The sequence below is a fragment of the Coturnix japonica genome, chromosome 6 (genome assembly GCF_001577835.2).
Source record: "Coturnix japonica isolate 7356 chromosome 6, Coturnix japonica 2.1, whole genome shotgun sequence".
Classification (NCBI taxonomy): Eukaryota; Metazoa; Chordata; class Aves; order Galliformes; family Phasianidae; genus Coturnix; species Coturnix japonica.
Genome location: NC_029521.1, coordinates 29,084,584 through 29,109,761, shown reverse-complemented (window position 1 = coordinate 29,109,761; position 25,178 = coordinate 29,084,584). Strand labels below are relative to the sequence as shown.

Sequence of the window (25,178 nt, the reverse complement as noted above, 5' to 3'; positions counted from 1 at the left end):
AAAGGCTGCACCCCGGCCATTAAGCTGCTACTTCTCTCACCCTATCGTTGCCCCTGACCTGCAAACCTTCAGACAAAAGACCTGGCCAACTTCGACCAGCAGTTGCCTGGTCTTGTCTGTCTGTGTCCTTTAGACAAAGGATTGCTCAGCCCTTGACCAGGATTTGTCCATCAGTGCTCCTCAGCAAGCTCGGAGACAAAGCTGCCAAAGAATAATCCCTTACACGTAGTGATAAGTCGAGCAGTCTGCATTGTGAAATGCCTCGAAAATCAGTTTTGAGATGTGATTGTTGGAAAAGGCAAGAGGCACAAATCCCCTGGGGCTGCCCTGGTGGCCGTTCCAATCTTGGACAGGAATAACCGAGTTACAGCCAGAAAACTTACAGTAGCCTCGCCTTTCACTTTCAGACTGAATTCCTTTTCCAAATATCCCAGCTTTACAGTTGTGTTTTCCAGCTGCCAGAATTGCCAGCTCTTGGTTATTGTTGTCCTCATGGAGAGCTCACTGCAGTGTTGGCCTCGGCAAGAGAGCAAAGCCGATTCTGCTTTGTTACCCTGATGGAAGGTATCTGGAAGGATAAGATCTAATCTCATAGGTTTAGTCAGATGCCTAAATTTCAATCTCTGTGTAATCTTCTGCAGAATCGAGGCCTTTGTTTATCTGCAGGGCAGGCAATGGAAGTGATGGTGTATGAAGGTGAGCTCCAAATCAGTGCACGTTGGGAGACCTCCTAAATCTCTTTAAGGTGTTGGGTATTAGCTGGCAGAGCAGCGGGAAGAGAGAAAAGCCTAAAATTGCAGTCTGAAATTCTTTACCTTCCATTAAAGTAACTTTTTCTGCCTGGTTTCTTGTAGTTTTGCTTCTGATCTCAACCGCATTGACCATAACGGGAACAAATTACAGATGCATCTTTCCCTGTCTCTCACTTCAGGACTGATCTCTCCGACACACTTTGAGCTCATTTCAAACACTGTCTTCTTTCACACCATCTGAGTGTGTGTGGTGGATATTTACGGTCTGTGTATAATCACCTCCTTGTCTGACGATTATCCCTATCTGCTCCCCTGCAGACAGCCTGGCACGGGCTGCCCCTGCCCGCGGGGCTCCATAGATCCCTGCCAAAATACACCAGCTGAGGACATTATGCCCGCTCTCCCCATCGTGTTCGCATCATTAGCTCTCCGCTCCCTGGCGAGCTGCCGGCTTGCTGCTGGTGTTTTCTCACCTCTTGCTTTCCTTGAGATTTTTGGGAAGGTCGCCATCCAGATGCACCGAGCATCCCCGATCTCAAGGCTCCATTTTGGGCTGCTTTCCATGCAGAAGCGGGGCTGTGTTTATCTGTTGCTTCCATTGTCAGCTGCCAGAGATGCTTTTGATCATGAAATTCTGTTTTTAAAAAGCTGAATTCATGTGAGGGCCGATTTGGTCCTCCACCAGCCTTGGTCAGACCTCTCACATCCTAATCCTGACTGATTTATCACTGTGCTCTTAACACATCTCATGCTGCCAGTGCACATTTCCCAGAGCCCAGCTGAGCTTCCTTTTGTCACTATTCACGTGTGTGGCCTCTCCAACATTTTACAGTGCCAATGACCTAAGTCACACCTGCAGAGGCAAATCTTAGCCCCTGCATAGTGTCAAGGGCAACTCTATGGCAAACCTGAGTGAAAAATACATGGCTTGGGTTGGTTGGTGTGTTTTAGGGCTGCTGCTGGTTCTGGAGATGATAGTGCAGCACTGAGGACAATCTCTGTTGTTTCTGGAGGAACAAAACACAGCAGCAGGGCTGGACTTGGTGAGAAGCTGTAGGTGCCCCATTCCTGGAAGAGCACAAGGTCAGGCTGGATGGGACCCTGGGCAGCCTGATCTCCTGGGGGGCAACTCTGCCTGTGTCTGGGGGTTTGGAATTGGGTGATCTTTGAGGTCCCATCCAACCCAAGCCATCCGATGTTCTTGCATTCCTGCCAACCCAAAGGCCTCTGTGATTTTCTGGACTGTATTAAATCCATACCCTTTGATAAAAGGATGACATAATAACCAAGGAGAGGTGGTGTTTTTCAGTAGACTCCTGATCCTGGAGGTTTTGTTTATCCCCAGGGTGATTTTGATGACCATAAGAAGGGACTGGTGATGCTTGTAACTCTGACCAGTCTTATATCTATCACTGTTGTTACCTCAAAATAATACTTGTATGCCTTTTTTGGTATTTTGCTTTCTTACCTGCATTTTTAAGCTTGTGATTCTAGGGTGTGTAAGCTGATGAACTTACTATTAGGAGATTCATTACTGATCTGAGTGCTAACATTATCAGGAGAATCCTCTTCTAATTCTGATATTAAATTGCAGAGTCACCTTAATGCCTGTGAATTCACACCTGGCAGCGGTACAGCAGCACCACAAGGACTGGAGGTGAACATACAGTTTGAGTTAGCAATGTGCAGCCAAAGTACACACAAAGCATTTTCTTAAGGAAAAGACATCAAATCTTGTTATTTGGCTGTTGTATAAACTGTGAAGAGCATGCATTCTCCTATCAGTAGTGGCATGACTTTAGCAGCCCTGTGGACACAGAACACCCACTAACTGGGAGCATGTGGATGATAAAATTCAGCGACAGCTTAGTACGAGTGCACTTCATTTTCCTTTGTCCTGTATTGTATAACGCAAGGAGCAGGTATTTCCCTTACAGACAAAAACTCATGATGGATATGAGCTCCCCAGCTCAGTAGCCCCTTTGCTTGAAAAGAACCACAGATGGTTTCCCGTGAACGTTTACCTAAATTAGCACTGAAATTTGCTTCAGCTGGGTTTGCTCTGCTTTCAGTGCCATTTCCCAGAGAACATCTGAATGAGCAATTTGTGTGCATGTGATGGGCAAAACTGAAACTCCCACTCAATAATTTTATTCACTGGTGATTGTACATTGTATGCAGGATAGAACGCTCCTCAATACGGTTCCACTAAGGATTCCTTGTGTTCAGTGGGGGAGGCTATTAAATCATTGGAAAGAAAGGATTGTCCAGTACCTTCTAAAAGACTGAGAGGAAATAGTATTTTGGGGAGTAATTTTGAACTTAATTCAATGGCAAGCAGCCTTTCTTTGGAAGGGAGCAGCTGGAGAGGAATGCTGGATCTGGATTTTCTTGCAGTGATGTGGACTCATCGCTGAGAAGTGAATATGTTTTCTTTGATATCAGAGCTCTGTGGCTTGGTTGCATCTGTTCTCATAAAGCACAGGTTATTATTTCTCTACCCGAAGAGGTGATACTTTAGGCATTGCCTCTCTGATGCTGAAGGGTGTGAGGCTGAGTTTGTAACTGGAGTGAGAATCTCTAAGACTGGGATCCTTTGGAGAAGGAGCAGCAGTTCAGGAAGAAGATGAAGTGTCCCAGTAGTGTTGGGGGGATGCTGAGTTAAGAAAGGGCATCCGTCATTGTGGCATCGTGGACAAACTTGTGGGAGAGGCAGGGTGCAACCCTCAGTATTTTTTACCTCTTGTAAGTCCTTTCCTGTTTGTTTCTATCAGAGAGGATGACCAGGTCATTTTTAATGGTGCGCATCATGACTTGGAAACAAAGTGCATTTAAGATGAGATTTCCAGTAAGAGGACAAAAGTTCCCCGAAGCCATTATCATCATACAATCATCATAGGTTATATCGCTTCCTTTTCAAAGCTGCTTTGGGTCTGAATCTAACATTTATGATTTGCCCTTTGCTGCAAACACTCAGCGCTGAGCTCTTCCATGGGGACCTCTGGTTCCCACCCATCACCTGGTGTGCCAAAATGCCCTCCAGGTCAGTGATTCTCTGCTTTTTATTTCCCAAATTTCAAAATATTCTGCTCTATTAAAAAAAGACAGCTCTTTTTTCAGACTGATCCTGAATAGTAATTCTTCAGTCAAACAAAATAACATCTCCAGTGAGGCTGGACAGATGTTTCCCACATCAAGTATATGGATGTATTCTATGCACAGCTATGAAGCTTGGTTTTCACCATCCAAAATGCCCTGCAGCCTCTTTGCCCTTTTCTGTAGTCAAGGGCAAATGTTGTTCTCATGAGCCCTATTTGTCACGTTTTGTTCTGGAGGACATTGAGATATACAGGCTTCTCTCCTCGAGTACATTTCAATATGTATTTTGTGTAACGAGAACCCAAATCCTCCCCACGTTATTTCTGCTTTAATCACACTGTGCTCTCCCAAGATTGCTTTAATCTCATTTGCATCAGCTGGAGTGACTGTGGGTGATGAGGAGTATTTCATCTGCAAACAGAGCCCGGGTGCTCGCCTGGGAAGGAACTGCTTGTCCTGGCTTTGTTACAGCAGAGTGGTGCAGCATCCCGATGTGGGGAGCAGACAATCAAGAATTAGAATGAACAAAAGCTATTTCTAAGGTTTTCTTGAGGACCTGTCAAGTGTGATCGTTCCCTTTTAATTTGCCAGCAAATGGCTTTTTGACATGTGCTAACTCCAGAGGAGCAAGATGCCGAGTGCAGCAGACATCGTTTTGTAGTTTAGCCATGACATTGCTGTATATGAGAACTGAAAAGTTATATAGATATTACACCAATATATAAACCATGTGTGTTAGAAAGACAAGTTCAGCTCTGAAATATTTGACTTAGCTATGCTTTTCACTTTCAATTCGTGCCAAACATGTGCTGGAATGACTGATGGAGTCATACGGTTCCCCGAATAAAGCACTTTATTGTGCACAGACTTAGAGCCTCCCAACAGTTGTATTACAGAAGCTTGAAGATTAAGATGATCCAACTGCTTAGGGGGTATGTTCCACAATGAACATTTTGTTTTGCCTTTTTTTTTTATTCCCCCCTTCCATCTCTCTCTCTTTTTTTGCCTTAAACTGTGTCATTGGTTTGCTCAGCTGGTCACACGGTGATGCTGACCATGCTGCTAAGCAGCAAGTGCCCTTGGAAGCACTTATTGCTGTGTTCAGGTTGCACTGATGGCTTTCCCCAGTCATTGGGGTGTCGTGGGGGAGGGGGCTGCATCTTGTTGCAGATCATTTCATTGGCACAATGGGGTTTAGGAAGGAAATAGCTCCTACAAGAACAAGCGATGACAGGAGACAGTTCTTCAGCTTATAAAGCTGAAATGTGAAAAAGCACGTTTGTGGTGCTGTATGTTAGAGGGGTCAGTGTGTCTCAAGCTCCTGTTTCTCAGCTGAGCCATCAGTGTGAAGGATCAGGTGGGCACAGTGTGGGTGCATTGCACAGCTGCACCCAACCAGCTGGACACAGAGCTGCAGAGAGTGTTGGATACAGAACAAGCTCCACACCTCAAGCACTGCCTGTTGTTTGGAGCCCCTCATTACAAGAAAGACATTGAGGTCCTGGAGTGTGTCCAGAGAAGGACAGCAAAGCTGGTGAGGAGTCTGGAGCACAAGGCTTATTAGGAGCAGCTGAGGGAGCTGGGATTGTTTAGTGTGGAGAAAGGGAGGCTCAGTTGCTTTCTGTAACTCCTGAAGGGCAGCTGCAGTGAGGTGGGGGTCAACATCTCCTTTGAATGTAACCCTAGTGGAAATGAGTCACAGCCTGAAGCACTGATTGAGCACCTGGTGGAAGGCAGGGCCAACCCAGGGGAGCTCAGGTGCAGCTGAGTGAACAGAAGGGCTGAAGTCAGGATCCACCCCTTCCCAGCCCTCATTTAAGGGCTGGCAGTGGAGCTGAGGATGTTTTGCTGGAGATTCTGCCTGTCTGAGGTCTTCCACAGGTAAGCAGGTTTTTTGCCCCATGGTTTCTGTGTCTGTGGTTGCTGCAATTTGCTGCATCTTCGTTTTCTGCAGCCTAGGGCTTTGCTACTCCACTATCATTGCTTTCCATCACGTTATAGAGCTACACCAGCAATAGGATGAGAGGTTGCTCCAGGGGAGGTTCAAGTTGGACCCTAGGAGAAACTATTCTGAGACTGAGAGAAACAGTTGATTTTAAGGCGAATTGCTCCTTCTTATATCCCATGCAAGGCTTCCTTTCTTTAACCTTTACACACTGGAGTTCCCAGTGTGTTTTCATATTTATTGTGATATATTAGTCTAATTAGACTTACTGTTATATTAATGAGTGGCTGTTCGTTGTTAATCCCATTTCAAATGGAGCAGCCGCCATTCTTAAGGATGAGGTCAGCAGAAACTGTGAGCTGTGTCTGGACAATGTTTGGCTTCAGTAATGTCATCCCCCTCTTCCACCCTCTGGCTGTTACTTTGATTATGTGATGGATGACATGAAGGGTGGTAGAGAGTGGGGCTGCAGGTGGGCACCGTTTGGCACTGGGGTGGGTGATGACAGCAATGAGGTTGTGGGACCCCTTGGGGTCTTGTGGGCATTGTATGAGAGTGATGGGGATGAGAAGCATAGGTGCTGTTCCCAATGCCTGCACAGGAAGGAGGCAAATTGCCATGAGTGGGTTTTGTTGTGGTAAATCTGAATAGCTGAAGAGATGGATCAGCTCATCTCATCCAGTCCTGCCTGCACTGGGGAGTGCTCGTCTCTTTGTTTATCATAAGGAGAAATACACTGTGCAGCCTGACTAAAAGCTTATTAATTTTAAGTAGAGGGAAACTTGAAGTGTGTCTGGGCTTCTTCAGGAGGCAGTGGCCCTTAAACCGCGATGTCACGTCGCATGCATGGAGTTTGTTTTGCACAGAGCTTGAGGGAGCTGACATAGAAATAAAAAGGATGACAAGTCTTTTAACTGCTTGGCCAACGAGTCCTTGCGTGATAAAGTGCAAGGAGGAGTTGTAGATGTACACTGCAGATGAAAAATATGTAGGCAGCACAGAAGTCTCTGACAGATCACATCTACTCAACTTGCTGTTTGTACAAACTGTCTTTTATATTATCGAGAAGAAGAATGAAGGGCACTGTGCAATCTTATGGGCTGCTCCTGTTGGTGTCCTGATCTTAAAACAGGGCGAAACAAACAAACAAGAAACCCAACTGGTTTTTTCTTTGCAATATAAGATCACCTGCAATAATTTAAACAAAAGCAGCATCCGGATAAGCAGCAAAACATTTGGCTGAAGGAAAGAATCTAGGCAGAAATTGATCTTGCATTTTATAAATGCTATGGCTTCACAAGGTTCTGCAAGCCCTAAAGCATGTCTGTTCTGCTTCCCCCAAATAAATTATCCTTCCCAATAAAGATAGAGCTGTTGCCCATAAACCTGTCTTGACGTCTGTCTCCAGACTATCAACACTTGTATGCTATGTGCGTTTTCCAGCGTGCAGATAAATAAACACGTGTGTAAGATTAAATTTGCTCATTGTAACCTTGTTCTTCATGCACCACAGGCATCGCCCTGTTGTGTAAGTGTTCCCAAGTAATAGAAGGAGGAGGGGCAACGCTAAACCATACTTTGTGTAGATGTGGTTCACTTTTCACGTGGTATTTTCATTGCAGTTGTGCTTTTTGTACCCTTGTATAAGGAGGGAATAATGTATCTGTGCGCCTGCAAATGCTGTCTCCCTTTCTTCTTCTGTTTTGGATGGTGCTGTGATGTTAATGATTTGTAGAGTTAATAGGAAAGGCAATGTGGGAATAGCAGGAGGACTTTGAAGCCTCCTGATATCTAGCTGCAGCCCATGGCATAGTAGGGCTATGTGCTATGTGGAAGCGATGCAGACAGTGTGTCTGTGGAAGGAGAATTGTGCTCATAGGGTTTCTTAAAGCCTCAGCTGCACAGAGCGTGCAGAGTGCAAATCCTGTAAAATAATGGAAGGGCCTGAGTCACTCGATTCATAGAGCTGAGTCTGCTCCAGTGAGCCAAGAAAGGAAAAAGAAACTGGGGCTACAGCCAAACTCTTCTCATTTCTCTGAGATATGCTTCATCAATTTGTGCTCTGTGAGGGAGCTTCATGGCTGATCATCACAATAAGGGGCTGTGAGGATCTGTGCAGTCCAGATAGACTTAATTAGTAATAATAAGACCCTCCTGGGCTGGTGAGTTGATATCCTCTACCCCTCTGCAGGGTCAGCCTTATGTGCAGGGTTTGGGTCATCACTCCCATCCTTGATGTTACGGGTTTCTTGATATTTCGTGACCTCTTTGCATGTCTGTATAGAAACACTGAAGCCATGAAGACAAGTGAATGGTTAAGTCTTTGGCTGTATGTGGCTCAGGCTTGTTGAAATGGAGCGCGATCACACCTTGTCACATTTAGTGGAGTAAGATGACACATGAAGTGTTTGGGGGGATAATGAAATGCCTACGATTAAACCTGGTTATACTGCCAAGTGGAGTCAACCTGGAGCATTCAGGCACCTGGAACAGGCTTGTTCCCTTTGTGCTCTGTGGCTCAGACTCACAAAGTACATGGACCAAGCAACTCCACTGCTGAAATAGGAAGGGTATAGGGGAAGTCTGAGATCATTATCTGTTCTTTGGAGCTTGTGTTGTACCAAAGCCAGGCTTGCTCCTGTATAGTTTTAAAGCTGGATTTCAGGTGCTGCATGGGTTGGTTTGCTGTCCCCTCTTCAGCTACTCTATGGCTTTTCTGTATCAGCCATTCAACATCTAATTGAAAATGGAAACCATCTTCACTCCTCTCTCCCTGAACCCCAGCTCTCCTATGGCACTGTATAAGTTTGGACAGTAGCTGCACGGATGTGCAATGTTTTAATGCCTCGTGCTTTTCCTGAATTATTTCCTTTTGAAATGGGCTGCCAGGTCCCTTCAATAACAATGTTCAGGTCATCACACCCTGCTCCCTCCTAATGTGAAGTGCTTCTCCCTCTCCTAGGTCAGAATGTGGACAACAAGTTGGAGTCCTTGAGACAGCAGATGCTGAAGGACCAGTCAAAAGATTATGAGATAACAGTTCCCTTCCTTTTGAATGGAGAACAGTGGAGACCAGCAAACAGCATTTATTCCAAGGTTAGTCTTTGTTTGGCTGTTATTTTGCTCTAAGGTGTTCAGCTGCAAGGGGGAATGAAGTGTGGTTACATCATCATAGCTGTTGTTAAGTATATGCATCTTAGTAGAGGGTCTGCAGTCTATGATTTTTACTTACCAAGCTGAGAAATTGAATGTTACTGTAAAGTAGCATTCATATTCCTAATGGCAGAAATGGAAGGGCAATAGAACTTCTAATGAACTTAACATACATGCCTTAAGATTGCCTCATACAGCAGCAAAGCAGCTCCAAAATGAGGGTGGAATACTGAACAGAGGTTGTTCTATCTTGACAGACCCTGATAAGCTTTTCTCCTCCTTTTCCTCAGCCATTGGCTGATGAAATGGGAAGCTGTTTTGAGGAGGAGAGGTCTGTTTTCTGTCTCTGAAGCTCCAGATTGTAAGACAAGCTGCTGTTGCCTTTGTTATCACCAAAGATGTCATGAGAGTCTCTTTCCCGACCTTTCTAACCCAGGTTTTTTAGGTCCGCTGTTGTTCCACTTTCTTTTTGACGTTGTTCTTTTAATCATCAGTGTGAGCAGAAGGAAAGTTAAACTTTTTAATTGTGAAAATAACTAAAACGCACTGACAGTAAGCATGAAAACAGCCCCAGTGGCCCATTAGAAGTGACTTTCTGTACTGCTTTGGGAAGGTGTTTGGTGGAGAAGTCCTCCTTGGCTACTGCTTTGTGTCGTGCAGCTGACTGACAGAAACAGATATGAGAAGAGATTTCAGAACAACGGACCTGACATTCAGATGGATTGTCTGGGTGAAAATGTTGCTTTCATGCTTCTCTTTCCCCCCTCCTAAATTGGAGAGAAAGGCCAGTCCTCAGTCTGCATATCTGCAGTGATGAAAGGGATATCATTGTGGGTGTATAATGGCTTATCTTAGAGAGATAACACAGATGGCTTGGTCCTAGATGTATGCAACTCTATTTTTGGATCATTTAATTAGTAACAGGCGTTCTCCATACTGAGTTCTTTCAGCTACTCGCTGTAGCTCTCTGAAGGGGTTACAACAGAGTATCTTTACGTGAGTAATGATAATATGATTTATATCATTAATTTGTTTCCCAGAATTGCCTTCAGTTTAAGATGAACATTAGGGAAGATTTGTGGTTTGCTAGAAAGATCCACGTGCTGTATCAGCACTTTTTTTCCCCCCCTTTGAATACTTCTTTTCCATAGAAACTGTTATAAATTAAATACATAAAAGTGCAGATCGGGCTGTGGGAAGAACAACAGCCTTAAACTGGTAGAGGAGAAGAGTAATGAATAGCTTGTCACATAAATATTGATCAAAAGCATAAAAGCCAAATCCTGTTGTGTTCGATGGTTAAATAGGACCTATTGTTCTTCAGCTTATTTCAAAGTGTTCCTCTATTTTATTTTAATTCTAATGGAGTAAAAAAAAAAAGAGTACCAAGTACTGCGTACTTGTAACCAGGGGAATGGTATTTCAATAGAATATATAGGAAAATAAATAATGGAGTGGCTATAAAAATGCCAAAGTATTAAAGTTATTTGTGTATAGATAATTGCCTCGCAATGAAAGCCCCATTCTCCAGTCCTCTGATCATAAATACTCTTTCTTAACAATTAGTCCCTCAGAAACCACGCTAGTATTTAATGTAGCGTACCCATTTGTTCCTATCTTAGGGATAAAACCAGCCTTTTATTTACCCCAGGAGTCACGGTGCTATCTGCTGGAATAGCTCATTCAGAGCTTGTCAGGAATTATTATTAAGCTACTGACTTTCTTCTTGAGGGTCGTCTATGCTGTACGCTGTGCAGAACAGAAGCAAAATGGCCAGTGGTGTCTCTGCTAACACCAGTCCTGCTGATTACCCACACAGACACCATCCTGCTCACCAGCACTGCTGAAAGATGTTACTTAGCTGTAACCTACTTCTATTTTAATACACTTAGGGCATAATTTTTCAAGGACATCTAATGATATAGGTACTTCCTAAGCATTAGGCTTCATCTTAATCACAGGAATAGCCCAGTTTTAAAATCAGGCATGTCATAGAATTGTACTTAATGAATTTGGTTTTCTTTAGTGTAAATGTAGTGTTTTGTTTCTTTGGAGAGCCTATCATCATCAGGGCAGATCCCTTCTCTTTCTTTTTTTGTCTCCCTAAATTGAAGTGACCAGAGACCAATACAAACACACACACACGCACTGGAACAGGTTGCCCAAGGAGGCTGTGGATGCCCCATCCCTGCAGGCATTCAAGGCCAGGCTGGTTGTGGCTCTGGGCTGCTGGTTGGCAGCCCTGCACATTGCAAGGGTTGGAACCAGATGATCTTTGTGGTCCTTTTCAACCCAGGCCATTCTATGAAATATGCTTAACGTACACTCATTTCTATAGTTAAGTGTATGTTGTTTTATTTCTTTATCAAGTTGATGATTCTTAATTGTTCTGCTGAGTTTGGGAAATACTTTTCAGCTGGACTATTTGAGTGGTGCTTGGTCACATTCCTTTATTATCTGGATATAATATTGTGTTACTAATTCTGCACGTGCTGCTAAGATTAGTGGCTGCTAATTTGAGTACCCAGTTGCTGCTGGTTGGATCTACTGATGAGTAACTCGATTTGTGCCTATCTGATGGCAAAATGCAAGGTCTGTTTGTCCTTTCAAACAATAGCTGCCCATATTTTATGCAGATGTGATTTCCGTCTGTGAGGCTGTGTGTGCATTATAGGAGGTGTTGATAGGTCATTATACTTAATGGCTAGTTCCAGTTCGCTTTCCATTTCTCCTTCTTTCTGTCATTTGTTCATAATTCTGCGTTTGGTGTCAGCTCTTTTCACGGTGTTTGGTCCAAACCCAAAAGAGTTGGGTTCTATTTTTCTTATTTTTTTCCAAGTTTGGAACAATTATATTTTTTTAATTGTATATTATTCAAGTACAGGAAAAAGACTCTTTTCCCCACTTGTTCCCAGCTGAATATTTTTCTTCAAACTTGGCTTGGTTTTTGAGTCTCAAGCCAAGTTTGATGAGACTCGGGTAAGTGATGTTTTAGTACACAGAACACTTTAGGGAAGATTTTCAGAGGACCATCTGTTTGGCTTCGGTTTTTATCCTCACACTCTGTTAGGGACACACAGTGGTTAATGTGTGCCAGATCCTTGCATCACAGGAGCTGAGGGGTCAGATAATGATGCTGCCTTAGGCTGGAGTTCCGAGTTCGTTCTTTGTGGGGGCACAAGTGTTAGGTGGGCATTCAGGGTTTCTTGGATCCCTTTCTGCATTTGAAAGGTTTGAATGATGGGGAAATGCTGTCTGCTGGATGCCTCACCTTCCAGAGTAGATATAAGATGGTTGTAATGCTTGGATGCATCCCAGTGTGATGCTGCCTTGAGCTGGCGTTTGTTCTCATGATCTGACAACTCATTAATGAACTCAGCTCTTTCCTCTAACTGGGGCTCGGTCCAGAACATAAAATGCACGGATTTTCTGGGAAATTGAAGGCTTTTTGTGCAGATAAGATATGATGAATTATGCAGGTAAATGCGAAGTCTTGAGGTCATGCTAAATGAGCACAGGTTTTCTTTCCTCGGTCTGGTGGCAGCCATCACTCAAGTGTGGCTTTGTTTTTTCTCTGGTAATGGCCGTACAGTGTCTGTAATGTCATCACCAGCACCTGCAGTGGCTCAAATATGACCACAGGCTGAGCACCTTGCACTATTTAGTCACCTGGGGTTTCCAAAAGCTTACAAGAAAGTGGGGCACAACTTTCCCTACTGGGTGATGCTCTGCATCCTTCAGTGCTCATGAGTGTAACTTTGTGATTTTGGTCTTTGTGTCCATCTGAGTACAGTATCAGACTGCTCAATACGTGTGTATGCTCCAATCAGGCTATGATTACAATTCATTTAGATTTTAGTGTAAATTTGAGTGTAGCTGAACATGGGCAGGTGTTGAAGGGCCATGCAGAGTGAAGCTGTGCGTGGTTTCTGAAAGGCCATGTACAAAGCTTGAAAGCCCTGAAGTCCATCAGGTTGCTTTGAGTTTGCAGCCTGTCAGTCCAGGCTGCTTTTGAATGATGCAGAAGGCATTGCTTCTCATTAAGCTTGGGTCATGCAAAGGGGATAATGAGCAAATTTTGCTCTGTTATTTCTTAAAAATGATGAGCGGGTGTGACTTGGAGTGAGTGTGACTCAGTTTCCTTCCTTTGGCTGCTGTAAGTCAGGTATGCTAATTGTGATCTTAAAGAAATGATTAAAAAATAAATAAATGGGGAAGAGAAAGATGAGAAGGCAGAGTTCCTTATTTTGTAGCAATGCTCTGTGTTATATTACACTTTGAATATTAACTCTAGCAAAGAAATTCAAAGCTGAAGATGAAGGCCATCTATAAATATATACTTCGAGTGTATTTCTTCTGTTTTTTAACTGTATGGTTGTCACAGCTCAAAGGATTCTGCATGTAAAGTGGCAGAATATTACCATTTTTACTGCTTAGCATGCACTGCGTCCCGTTGAGCTTGCAGAGAAGCAGCTTTTCTGCCTACCTTGCTCATGAAGCATCGTGCTATGGATTGCTGTCATAAACAAACATCAGAAGTCTGATTATTGGTATGTCATTTTGGACACTGCTTGCTTGAATCTAATGTGAAATTCACCACTATCTTCAAAGGCATTTTGTCCTCAGATGGCTGTTAGTCATCTTTGTGATTCTCCAGATTCATCAGATGTTGTGCTGGTTCTTTCATATATTTTTGTTATGACTTCACAGTAAGGGCCTAACCCAACACCTACTGAAAGTTTGTATCGCCATTGAAACAAAAACTAATTGCAAGGAACTAGTAGGAAACTTTGAATTAAAAAGTAAGAGAGTCATGCAGGAGATTTGGGAATCTACTGTAAACTGCCAAGCAAGGGCAAGCCTTACTTGTTAGTTCCCATCTTTTCTGCTCACAGGACTCTGTTTTGCCTTGCAAGCTAACGAGGCAGGTCTGCTGGTACAATCATGGATCGGTATAGAATGGCTTGGGTTAGAACAGACCTTGATCCTCCAGTTTTAAGTCCAACGTGGCCTTGGGCATCTCCAAGGATGGGGAATTCACAGCTTCTTTGGGCAACCTGTGCCAGCCTTTCTACCCTGAGCTCTGCATGCAGGCTCCTTTCCAGCATTGCTATGAAGTTACCCAGCAGAACACCCCAGGGTAGTGGGGATTCTCCTCTTGTTGCACCTTCATGACTCCAGCACAGCGTTTGATGCATGAAGCACAGCTGAGAGCCCTGCTATGTCGGATCAGTCATGTAGTACTCGGGCTTTACAAGAGCAGACCCATTCAAGTTTATTTCATAACTGGCATAGCCTTCGTGCAAGTGATAATTGTTTATATTCCCTCCAACAGAGCCTCCTGCTGTTCTTTTTCATTTGAAATAATTACCAAAGTTTAGACTTCCAGACAATTGTATTAAGGGGAATCATACAGCGCTGCTTAAACAAGGCTTTGAAGGCTGAGAGGACAGCTTTCAGAGCTCTTTTACATGGCTGTTTTACATATCTTAAGAGAGAGAGGCATAAACAGAATTTATAGTGCTCTCCATAATTTTATGACTCATGAGTACCGAATACGAGAGGCAGCGCTGTGCATGCTGTTGGGGCTGTGTCATCAGCTGGGAATGCAGCTTGGCACAGCCATTCACATCAGTGTGAGACACTGCACTGATCCTCGGTGAAGTTCTCCAGGAGATCTGCCCCTGGGCTTTTAATTAGTAACCTGGCAGTCATTAATTCAACAGCCAGTAAACAATGTGTTATTTCTTTGGCTTTTTATTGTACATGCGGCCCTGTGTTATAGGGCTGCTGTGAGGATTAATTAGTTGAGAAATGCACCATTATTTAATAACTCTTCTGCGTTTGTTTAATTCAGTAGTAGTGTGTGGAATCTATTGAGGTGGAGGTGCCCAGGTTCTCCCCAACACTGAGTGATCAAATCAGCCTAGAGCTGCCCCTCTCCATTTGCCTGATGCAAGGGGGGGGGTCATTGGAAAGGGAAACACGTCCTCTTAACCAGTCCTCTCCCATCTTCATCTTCTTTAGGGGGACTTGCTCCATCTGTACTGCGGCCACAAGTCTGGTGAATTCCTGGATCTGAGACCACCAATAAGAGCGTTTTGTTGCTGATCGAGTAGGGGAAATTCTTTTCTCTGTCTGCACTGAATCAGTGCCCTAGTTTCAACAAGATACACCAGTGTTCATTTCCTGCCTGAGACGCCTGGGCATCCTGGGATGTGTTAAGCAATTGGGATTCGTCCCAGAAAACGGTCCATTTCATTTTTAGCTTAAGTGATACAGTGTGTGAAGTTTTGTGGGATAGTTCAATCGCAGGATAAAGAGCAGATAGCGTGGAGACATGGAAAGGGGAGTCTGCAATACACAGAAAACCTGGAGCTTTCTGTTAACCGTCTGCCCCACCTCAACCCCCTCGGCATTTTGGAGCCTTCTGTAGGGTGAAATTCCCTTCCATGAGGCTGCATCACACCGGGCTGTCGGGAGGGATTTTGTCATACTTGGCCAGTGAGGATTGCTGTGATGTAACGGCCCTGGGTGAGCTGTCTCCCATACCAGCCCAGCTCCACTGCCAGCAATTGTGTGCACCGTGGGCCCTGCAGAAGCATTTTCCTTGCTTGCTGCCCGTGGCCCACCAGCAATGAGGTAGTGTCTGAGATCAGGGCTTGAGGAATCTGCCTCCGTAAGGTGATGGGGCTGAGGTTCTTTGGGGGGGAAAACAAATAAAGCGAAGGTTTTGATGTTAATGGTGCAGTAACCCTTTAAAGTGGTGCTGAAATCCCAAATTAAGTCCTTGCAATTAAGCAGCGTTACACTGGTTTTGTAAAGTGCTTGTACTGAGGCACTTTCATATTGAATTAATTTAGCTTACGCTTGGCTATTTCATCTCTCTTGCAACAGATCTTGTGAGAGTAAGGTATGAATTTCAGCGTTGGAGTAAAACAATGCTTTACTTTCCAGCTATGAGCACGTGATCGTTCTCTTACAGGAAAAAGGAGAATCTCCCTTGTTCTCAGTTCTCATTGTGATTGCCCTGAGTAGAGCTGAACGCAGTGCAATCCCTGCAGCAGGCTCTCTCCCACAAAATGGGGCCCTCTGGGTGGTGGCAATAGGATCTGGGGTGTTTCCAAGGGCTAAAGAAGACCACCATGGTAAATAAGAACCATTGGCATATGCTGTGATGAAGACCCTTATCTCTGGGAGCCGAAGTAAATTGAATTGTCCTCAATGTATATGTGTTTTAGGGATGAAGAGGTAAATGTAGCCGGTAGATCTGCAAAGTCCCATTGTTATGAGCTGGATGCTTTTGTTGTTGAATTATAATTCTATTTGAATGTGATTTATCTCAAGCCCCGAGTGATTTACTTTTTCTATAGGGAATTTATCATTCCTCAGAATTGTAACAAAAAATCGTAGAGGTAATATGCAGCTTAAAGCTTGATAAGAAAAATATAATTAGCATCGATAATAAGCTTTTTAAAGGTGGCCGTGATATGTTGACAATGAAAAGGGTTTTAAAGTGTTGCCATTTTTCAGGAGAAAGAATGGCTTCCAAAAATCCTGATAGTTATAATTGAAAAGCTACCAGAGTCTGCAGATGTGTTACTGGACTCAAATTCATCCTCACACAAGGATGTGCTGGTGATGTTTCTGGTCAGTGTAACATCAAGTCTACTGGTGATACTGGTGGTACAGGAGCATGTGTTTACCCAACCAGTAGAGCATCTAGGTGCTCAATAGTGACTCTGGGGATGCTGTCTGAGTCACCACTCTTGTTTCACAGCAAAGCAAAACGCATTGAGCTCAGATGAGATCTGCACCTCCTGCTTTGTGATGGACCTTCCCTTCCTTGCCTCAGGTCCCAGGATGTGAGTCTGTTCTTTCCTCTGAGGTCTGAATCGTGCTCAGGAAGCTGAGCTGCCTTAGGGTCAGTATTATTTTCCTTCTGTAAAATGAACTCATTCCCTCTGCAACTCTGGCCATCTCCCTCCACCAGGAGCTACTGGGCGGCTCCTTGGCAGGCGTCTTCTTCCCCTTTGCTCTCCCCATTGACCACAGCCTTTGTGGAGCTCTTGAGCAATGCAGTGCTAAAATGGCTTTTTTTTCTGGGTCAACCTGCCAAACCCTTCCTGGCAGCCATCACCCTCTGGAGTCATTTGCCTCCTTCTGGTGCTCAAAAATGGTGTCTCGGAATAGAAGCCCATATATAATTTCGATATTCAGGAGAACAGTATTTATAACCTGAGCCCACTTAACTGCACACAGGAGCAAATGTTTCATGTCAGAGCTGCTGTTGAGCTAGGGGAGGATCAGGTCTTCATTGAGATGCCTAATTTTTGCACACTGGTGGATGCTGTTTTCCGGTACACTTCATTTGTGTGAGTGTTGGAGATGGCAGGCTCTTTTGGGCAGCGATCTTGGATGAAATCCTACACTGGTGTCTCTCAGATGACATTATTTACTTTAGTTTCACCCATTCCATCATCTTTCCCTGGATGTTTTCACATTAAGTACATCTTGTACTGAAAAAGAGACGCTGCTAAAGGAGGTCTGCTTCGACTCCTGGCAAATGACAATGAGACAAAAGCTCAGGGATGTGTTAATGTAAACAGCCGTAGTATCCCTGCCCCAAAAAGGGCCGTTTCCTTGGCAGATCCTGCATCAGCCCTTTTTCAAGTGAGAAGGGAGTTTCTGGAAATGAATCTGTTGCAGGAAAAGCCAATATGAGGAACTGTGTGTAATTTTGTCCTCAGTTACTTCTAGAATGTTGCTGTTTTAGCCCTGCACGCTCCTTCCAGCCCACACTGACATGGTCAGGGTACAGGGGAAAAAAAAAGAAGTGGGATTCCTAAAGTGAGTATCTGCAACAGAAAGCGCCTTTCTCTTGGTTGCAACAGACAGAAACATTGTTTAAACCAGACTTTTTTGGCATTTACTGGCATTACTAAGAAAGAGTTGGCCAGGAAAGTTGGCAGAAGGAGATGAGTTGGATAAGCTTTAAAGATTTTTTTTTTCTCCCCTATAAAATGAATATCCAGAAGCTGTGTAAATGTATTTTTCTTTTTCGCTTTAAAAAGCATATAGAAAGACAACATGCGCTCATCTTTGACTGAAATGGTATCTAAGCCGTCGGTGTCCTCCAATTCCTATTCTCTCCATTAAAACGATGAGCAACTAGAAAGAAAGAAAAGACAAAACACCTCAGGAAATCCCTAGAATGTTTATTCGGGAACAGACCAGCCTGTTACAGTCATTAGCTTGCAAAGGTATTTCTGCTATAGTCAGAGGGCAAAGTGAATTTTAACCTTTTATTGCCAAGCTGTGTCATGTTTGGTAGGGAAGGAGTTATTGAGATACATCAAGGCCTATAAATTACTGTAAATTAAGTGAATGGCTTATATAGAAAACAGAATCACTGGAGTACTTCCCTTAGAGAGAAATTTGAATCAATTTAAGTGCTTGTAATGGAATACAAAGTTCTGTTGCTTACTTTCCTGAGTACCTATTTATTACTTTAACATTTCTGATTGTAAAAGGCCCTAATTGCAACAAGAAAAAGATGCTTTGAAACGTTGACCTCCATTTTTATTGTAAGTTTTAGTGCAGAATTGCTTGCAGACGTGGTATGTTGATTATAAAAGGAAGAAAGGGAGTAGTGCTGGACTGGTTTAAGCTCTGATCTGTGGGAGCCCTCCAAGCACAACTGGTTGTTTCCCAGGATCCCCATAGGAGGGGAGAGGAAAGGAAAATGCTGCTCAATGGAGACAAAGCCTCAAGAGCCTGGGAAAAGAATGAGTTGCAGAGGGCAACTTAAAGATATGGATAAAACGTTTCCTTTTTCTTTCTTTTTTTAGGATAGAAACCTAAATTGCTTGGTTTGTATAGTCAAGCATCTCTCCTTTTACTGTCTTGCCCTTTTACATCTGTAAAATAGGAATGAAGTTTAACCCAAGCCATGGGACATAAATTTGATTTCAGCAATGGCCTTTTCAGATTAAAAATGCTACTTGTGCTCATACTTGCACACTGTGCAACTTCTAGGGAGCAAGGATTTGCTGTTCTGTGGTAAGAGATGGGGATGCCTTGCACGTGTGGATAACTCATGCATGTGTTGTCAGAACAAGGGAACAAATATTTTTCAAGACTGTGTTTTCCAAAGAACAAGTGAGGAGGAGCGTTAGCAGTGCTGAGTACAGGGGTTTCAGTGTTGTAGTCTTGGAGGCAGTTTAAGAGCAGCTTGTAAGAGCTATGAAGAACATTAATTGGGATTTTTACAGCGTATGATGAGCTCCATAAATCAGTCCAAGTCCCCTTTAGCACAGTCACCTTTCTTTGATGGAGGTGACACTGACATGAAAACACTTTATTTTAGGGAACATTTTGAGAAATAGCCTTTTAGAGTATTATTTTTCTTTCACGTTCACATTTTTACTGCTCTCATATGTACAATTTAGTAATCAAGCATCAATTTGTTTTTAAAACACCACTTAATAGTTGTAATACACTCGTGTGTGTTTAGAGGGAAACTTCAATGATCGAAGCTAACTCCCATTTCAGCATTTGCCTTTGAACATCCAGAATTTAGCAGTCCTCTAAACCTGTGTGTTTGAGATAGGAGGGAATGACAGATGGATTTTGGTCGTTCCTTTAAAGGGGATTTCTCACTGCGTTACTGAATTTCATATCATAGAATCATAGAAAGGCCTGGGTTGAAAAGGAGCATCATGTCCTTCTATATCTGTACCTTCCATGCTGTCCCATTCTGAACACAAAGTTTGCTGACACTTTGCAATGCAGAGGTACCCCTATCTGCAAACACTTGCTGTTTGTAGAGGTGCTCATGAACCTTTTCAGATGCTCCCCTCTCTGTAGTCTGCTCATAGGACCAGATCTGCTGCAATATATTATGTTTAAATAGTGCTCTCGTAAGATTATTTTTTTAAGGAATATAATGGAGTTGTAATTCAGTGTATTTAGATGCATATTTCAGAGAAAGCTTGGGCTTCTTGCTTGCTAGGGGAGAAAAAACGAGCTGAGTGTCTCAAGAGGAGCTGTTGGGATGTGCTGTCCATTACTAATCCAGTGGCTGGTGTACTCCTAAGTGCAGCTGGGAGGCTCTGGATGTGTCTCACAGACCTTCAAGGCACCGAATCCATTAAATCTCACAGGAGATTGCAGCCCTGGAGACTTGTATGTGTTTCATACTAGATCCTCATTGAATAGCATGGGAAGGAGAGGAGTTATTAAAATAAGTGACCGCAGGGAGCAATAAAGTGAAAGGGAATTGCTTAAATAAAAGGACGAATGATGATCTTTAAGTTATCAGACAGTGAGGGCACATTATCACCTTTCTTCATGTTGTGCAATGCAGTTGATGAGAGACTGCTATTAGTTTTAGTAGGAGTGATAAGGGGAACAAGTAAAGAACACATAAAAAGTCTGATGGAGTGTAAGGCTGCCAGCAGCCACCACAAACCTCTCCTTCCCTGGGAGAGACCAAGTGGTCCATCAGCTCTGGAGCATCTTATTGGCTGCTGCTGAGCTCCCTCTGGTTTGTGATGTTGTTCCTTTAAAAGTTAAGGCCACTGGTTATATGAATTAGTCTTCTGTAAATGAATGCCTCTATAGCTTCTGCTGCTGCATTACATGTAATATGGGTCAGTTCTCCTGGCAGATGAGATAGGTCTGCTGGATGGAGTGTGGGGAATGGCTGAAAGGCATGGTCTGTGGTGAGGATCAGAGAAGTGGGATGTCGGCATAGATGGGAAGAGGCTGGGCAAGACATGATGGATCTTCAGGTGTGCAGAAGGCTGCAGGAAAGTCAGAGGCAGTAATTCATCTCAGTGGCACTGTCAGATACACTCCCTGTCTAGCAGCAATGAGAAGAATGGCCTTACAAGGCAGCAAATAGGAGCTCAGTAATGAAGATAATGAGAAAAGGATGTACATACGGTGAGGAAGGGAAGCTTTGAAGTCTCAGATTGCACTTGGTTTTCAGAAACACCAGAAAAACAGCTGCTAATGAGAGAGGTGTAGTTGGTCCTGACACAGGGCAGGAATATCTTAATTCCCTTAAAGCACATTTTCTGTGGTTCAGTGTGAAGCAAAAATCATTCTTCCTCCTTTATCCAAACCTGCCTTGTGTGTTTTCACCATCTTGAGGTTTCAATGAGATTTGGGCGTTTTTACTTTTTAGATGCATGAAGCTTCATAGAAAAGACTTCAGCTTTTTTTCTGAAGATGAAGACTTTGTCGACTTAGTTGATTTTCTTTGTTGGCTTTTCTTTCTCTTCCAATTATTAGTTTGGTACAGCTTAGAACTGGACTCTAAATAATACACAGACAACTGAAACATTAATTACAATGCTGTCCGAACTGGTTGAAGAAAGAATGTTCCAGCAGAAGTTGAACCTTTTGTTCTTTTAAGTCTTTTTCATTAACTCAAGGATGTACATTCAAATCACGGAAGCGGGTCAGGATGCCAGGGAGGTTGTGTTATTTATAACCAGAGGAGTTTGGTGTAGGGAGAAATGAGGGTCCTGGCAGAGCTTGTTATGTTTTGTGTTGTGCTTCAGAGCTCCGTTGTAATCATGATTGAGGCAATTAGCCTCTCCATGCTGCAGTGGATCATCCGTAAAATGGAGGTGGTGTTACATCTCTGTCTTGCAAATTGGTGCCATCTTACACATGGTGAGGTGCTTGCAGCAGTGATAGAGGCTGCTATAAACAAGAAAGACACTTAGGAAAAAGAGTTGTATACAGCCTAAGGAAATCCTTTTCTTTGAGGCGTTTTGAGGTACTGCAAAGAGATGGATGGGCCGTTATGCTGAGACAGGTTACACAGGAACACAATGTCCATATGAACTGTTGACTAGGTCATGCAGTAGCACTTTCCTGATTGCTGCTTTCCAAAGTATATGGTATAAAATACCACGAACAGAACTGGAGGGGGAAGATTCGTCTTTTGAAGGCTGGGTGAAGTCTCTTTTGTATATCTTTCTGGATTCCATAGAAAATGTGTTACGCAGAGATATTCAGGCTTCACCAGGAACCCTTCAATGGCTTTCTGGGAGTACAGTGCCATTAAACAATGCTGGGTGGCTCCTATCTCTATCATCTGTTACTGGGAGAAGCATCGAAACTTCAAAAGATTTTCAGAAAGGGGGAAGGGAGGAGAGGATTTAACTGCAATGCATCATAAATAGACCAAATCCTGAGATGACAATTTCAACTGTTTACAATAAGCACTCAGTAACTCAAAACACGTGTCAAGTCCTTCTATTAACTCACATGGGTTGTGTTGCAGAGCTGTTTTATTTTCAATTAGCAGTGAACAGAGACGTGGTGTTGGGTTTGGTTGGTTTTTGGTGGGTTATTGAAGGATTATCAGAATAGAAACATATTCAGTCCAGAGCAGATTGTTAGTCTTTATTTTTCCTTCCTTTCAGCATCTTTTCTGCAGCTCTGTGTTGGTAGCTATGAAACAAGCAAGCTGGGTGCCTGCAGGGGTGGGTTCCACCACCTCTGTGGGCATGCAGTGCTTCACTACCCTTATTGTGAAGGATTTTTAAATCTAGTCTTTCCTTTTTGTTTTTCCACGTAGGATAGTTGGCTTGTCATTCAAGGTCTGATGGGAAGACCCCTCTTGTGTCTAAGTGGAAGTATTATCCTTCAGTGGACAATAAGTCTGTAGTGCTGATGAGAAGTCAGTAGCATGTGGCATATTAATTGTAGAATCATAGAATGGCTTGGGTTGGAAGGGACCTCAAGGATCATCATGTTCCAGTCTCCCTGATGCATGCAGGTCCACCAACCTCCATATCTAATACTAGATCCATCTAATAATTCATCCACTGATATTAGATCTGTCTTCTACAAATGCCAAAATGCTGTGTATTATGGCCCAGCCCTGGGCACACTGACATACTCAAGTTTCTGTAGGTTTAATATTGGAAAGAAAAATGTCTAAAATAGGAAGCAATTTGAGACTTATCATCTTTAAACCTTGATCAACGTGTTGTATTTTTTGCAGATCTTTACTGCATTTGCTCAGGCAAACCTGCATCAATTATATGGTACCTGATGATCTTTGTTATTCTGTTAGCTGTGTTAATTCACTGACTTTTGGGGCAGGCTGGCAAAGGCAAAGCAGAACTGATATTTAAAAGAAAAAGGGTTATACGAAGAGTTGATCCAGAAGCCTGGATTTTGCACAGGCAGATCTTCAGCTGAGCTCCTGTTACATGGATAATCCAAACAGCTTGCAGCTCACAGCTGCCCATGCTCCTCTCTTTCAGCCACGCTGACAACTGCTTTCTCCCATCCTCACCTCAGTACTACTCTTAGCTCCATTTCCCCACACCTCCTATGGGTGTTCAGCTCCCATGTCCACAGACCAGGCTGAAAAGCATTGCCATTCTTCTATTTTGTTGCTTTGGTCCATATAATTGCAGTGTTCTATGAAAGCCTTCTGCAGAGCTGACTCTTTTCTTAGCTTTCCCACCCCGTGCAGTCAGTGCAGTGGATACAGGAGCCTTTCTGCCCCCATGGCGCAGCATCTGAAGGTGACAGCAAACTTTTCTGCATGTTTTTATCACACACTGCAAATGCCTTTGAGACGCTTCTTTGTTATCTTCAGATGCTGTGCTATATTGATTTCTTTTGCTTTTTTTCTATAAAGGGCTGAAAATTCTGGCAGTAACCCTGAAGCCGACTGAAATCATTGATTATCTGGTTTTGCCTCCTCTTCACTTATTTACCTCATGCCCTTCAGTGGAGAGAGGGTGTGCTATTTCCAGCTGATTTAGTGTAAAGGAGGGTTGTGCTGAGCTGCAATATCAATGCATATAACCTTGATTCAGGGGTTAATTTTTAGACCTACAAGTTTATCTAACGCATCGTAATGGAGTTTGCTCTAGAAGTATCCTTTAATGGCTTTGCTTATTGAACCTATGAGCAGTAATGAATGGAACAGATTTTCTGTAAGCTCATTTAGCAATTGAAAATACTTAAGGATGTTCTCTACAGGAGGGATTAGATGCATATTCTGCATCCTCCCGGGTATCCTAGATACCACCCTAGTTATTTTATGAAATGTATTTTATCATTAATGGAAACTTTATGGTTGCGGGTTTTTTTACTAATGGTTATAGTATTTTTGTCTTTGCCTTTGTAGCAATAAATAGACTGGCCATCAATACTTTAAGTCTCTGGGCTATCATTCAGAACAAAACATGTTTTTGTTCTATGATCTGCTTCTTAGGTGGGTTTTCAGAGCTCTCCCTGATGCTTTACATCTTTTCTACTACTTCTTTGTGCAGAAGTGGCATCCGATAGTTAATTCTCTTTCTAATTATGTAGGAAAAAAATGTGAGATGCTGCACACAGGTTGGCAATATTGTGTGCTTTACCAGGAAATCTCCAGATCATTCTTTCTCTTAGGGCACATTCCAGGATATAAAAGTGATTAATGTGTCTTGGAAGCACAGCTTTGGAAAGTTCATCAAGTTACCTTGAGTAGCTTGAGATTGGGGTGAAATCTCCCCTTCCATTAGTTTAAACAATATTAATATTTGATCTGTTCCCACATAACTCGTTCATCATCTTCAAAAGATCATCAGAGACAAATTACTGTTTGAAAGAGTAGAAATCAGACACCAACCTCTCAGTTCTGGTTCACATTCCAGTATCTGTGATGCTAAAGGGAACTCGAATCCAGAAGCACATCTGTGATTGCAATAACAAATTAGCAGAGAAGATTTAATCTGAGCCACATAATATGAAAAGATGTTTAGAGAGAATGAAGCCTGAGTTAAGGGTCTTGGCGTGGGCCTGGTGCAGTCTGATTGGAGGGGAGCAAGAGGAATCCCAAAGTGAGGGAACAGCATGTGAATTAAGCCAAGTAATTAAGTGATTTAAGCACTAATGGGCCAACCTTCTGAGTTCATTCAGAGGAGGGAAATACATATCAGTGCTTCTCTGGGGACTGCTGCATTGTCAAGGCTTCTGTTTAGCCAGGATACTTACGCCTACCTTTACTTGCATTTAAATAAATCACATTTTTCGTTGGCTGAAACTGATTGTATCTTATTGCCTTTCAGTAGGTTTCCTTTGCTTACAATTACTCTGGCTTCAGAATCTTGAAATCAAATAAATTAATGAAAATGGAAAATCAGACCTCTTTCCTAATTAAGAACTGAGCATTTCAAGGAATATGAAAGGATCTAATTTAG

General features: G+C 43.1%; 1 protein-coding gene across 2 annotated transcripts in view; it reads left to right on the top strand.

Annotated features, from left to right (window-relative positions):
• The window catches only part of ADAM12 (ADAM metallopeptidase domain 12), a 151,050-nt gene that overhangs the window by 5,716 nt on the left and 120,156 nt on the right, over positions 1 to 25,178 (top strand). Inside the window, exons 1-2 of one of the 2 annotated variants that reach the window (XM_015867594.2) lie at positions 5,622 to 5,732; positions 8,759 to 8,892. In XM_015867594.2, coding sequence (XP_015723080.1) covers positions 8,800 to 8,892 — 93 coding nt within the window. In that variant the 5' untranslated portion in view covers positions 5,622 to 5,732; positions 8,759 to 8,799. Of the gene's footprint in view, positions 1 to 5,621; positions 5,733 to 8,758; positions 8,893 to 25,178 lie in introns of those variants that run through there. The other variant, XM_015867592.2, reaches the window with a different exon arrangement.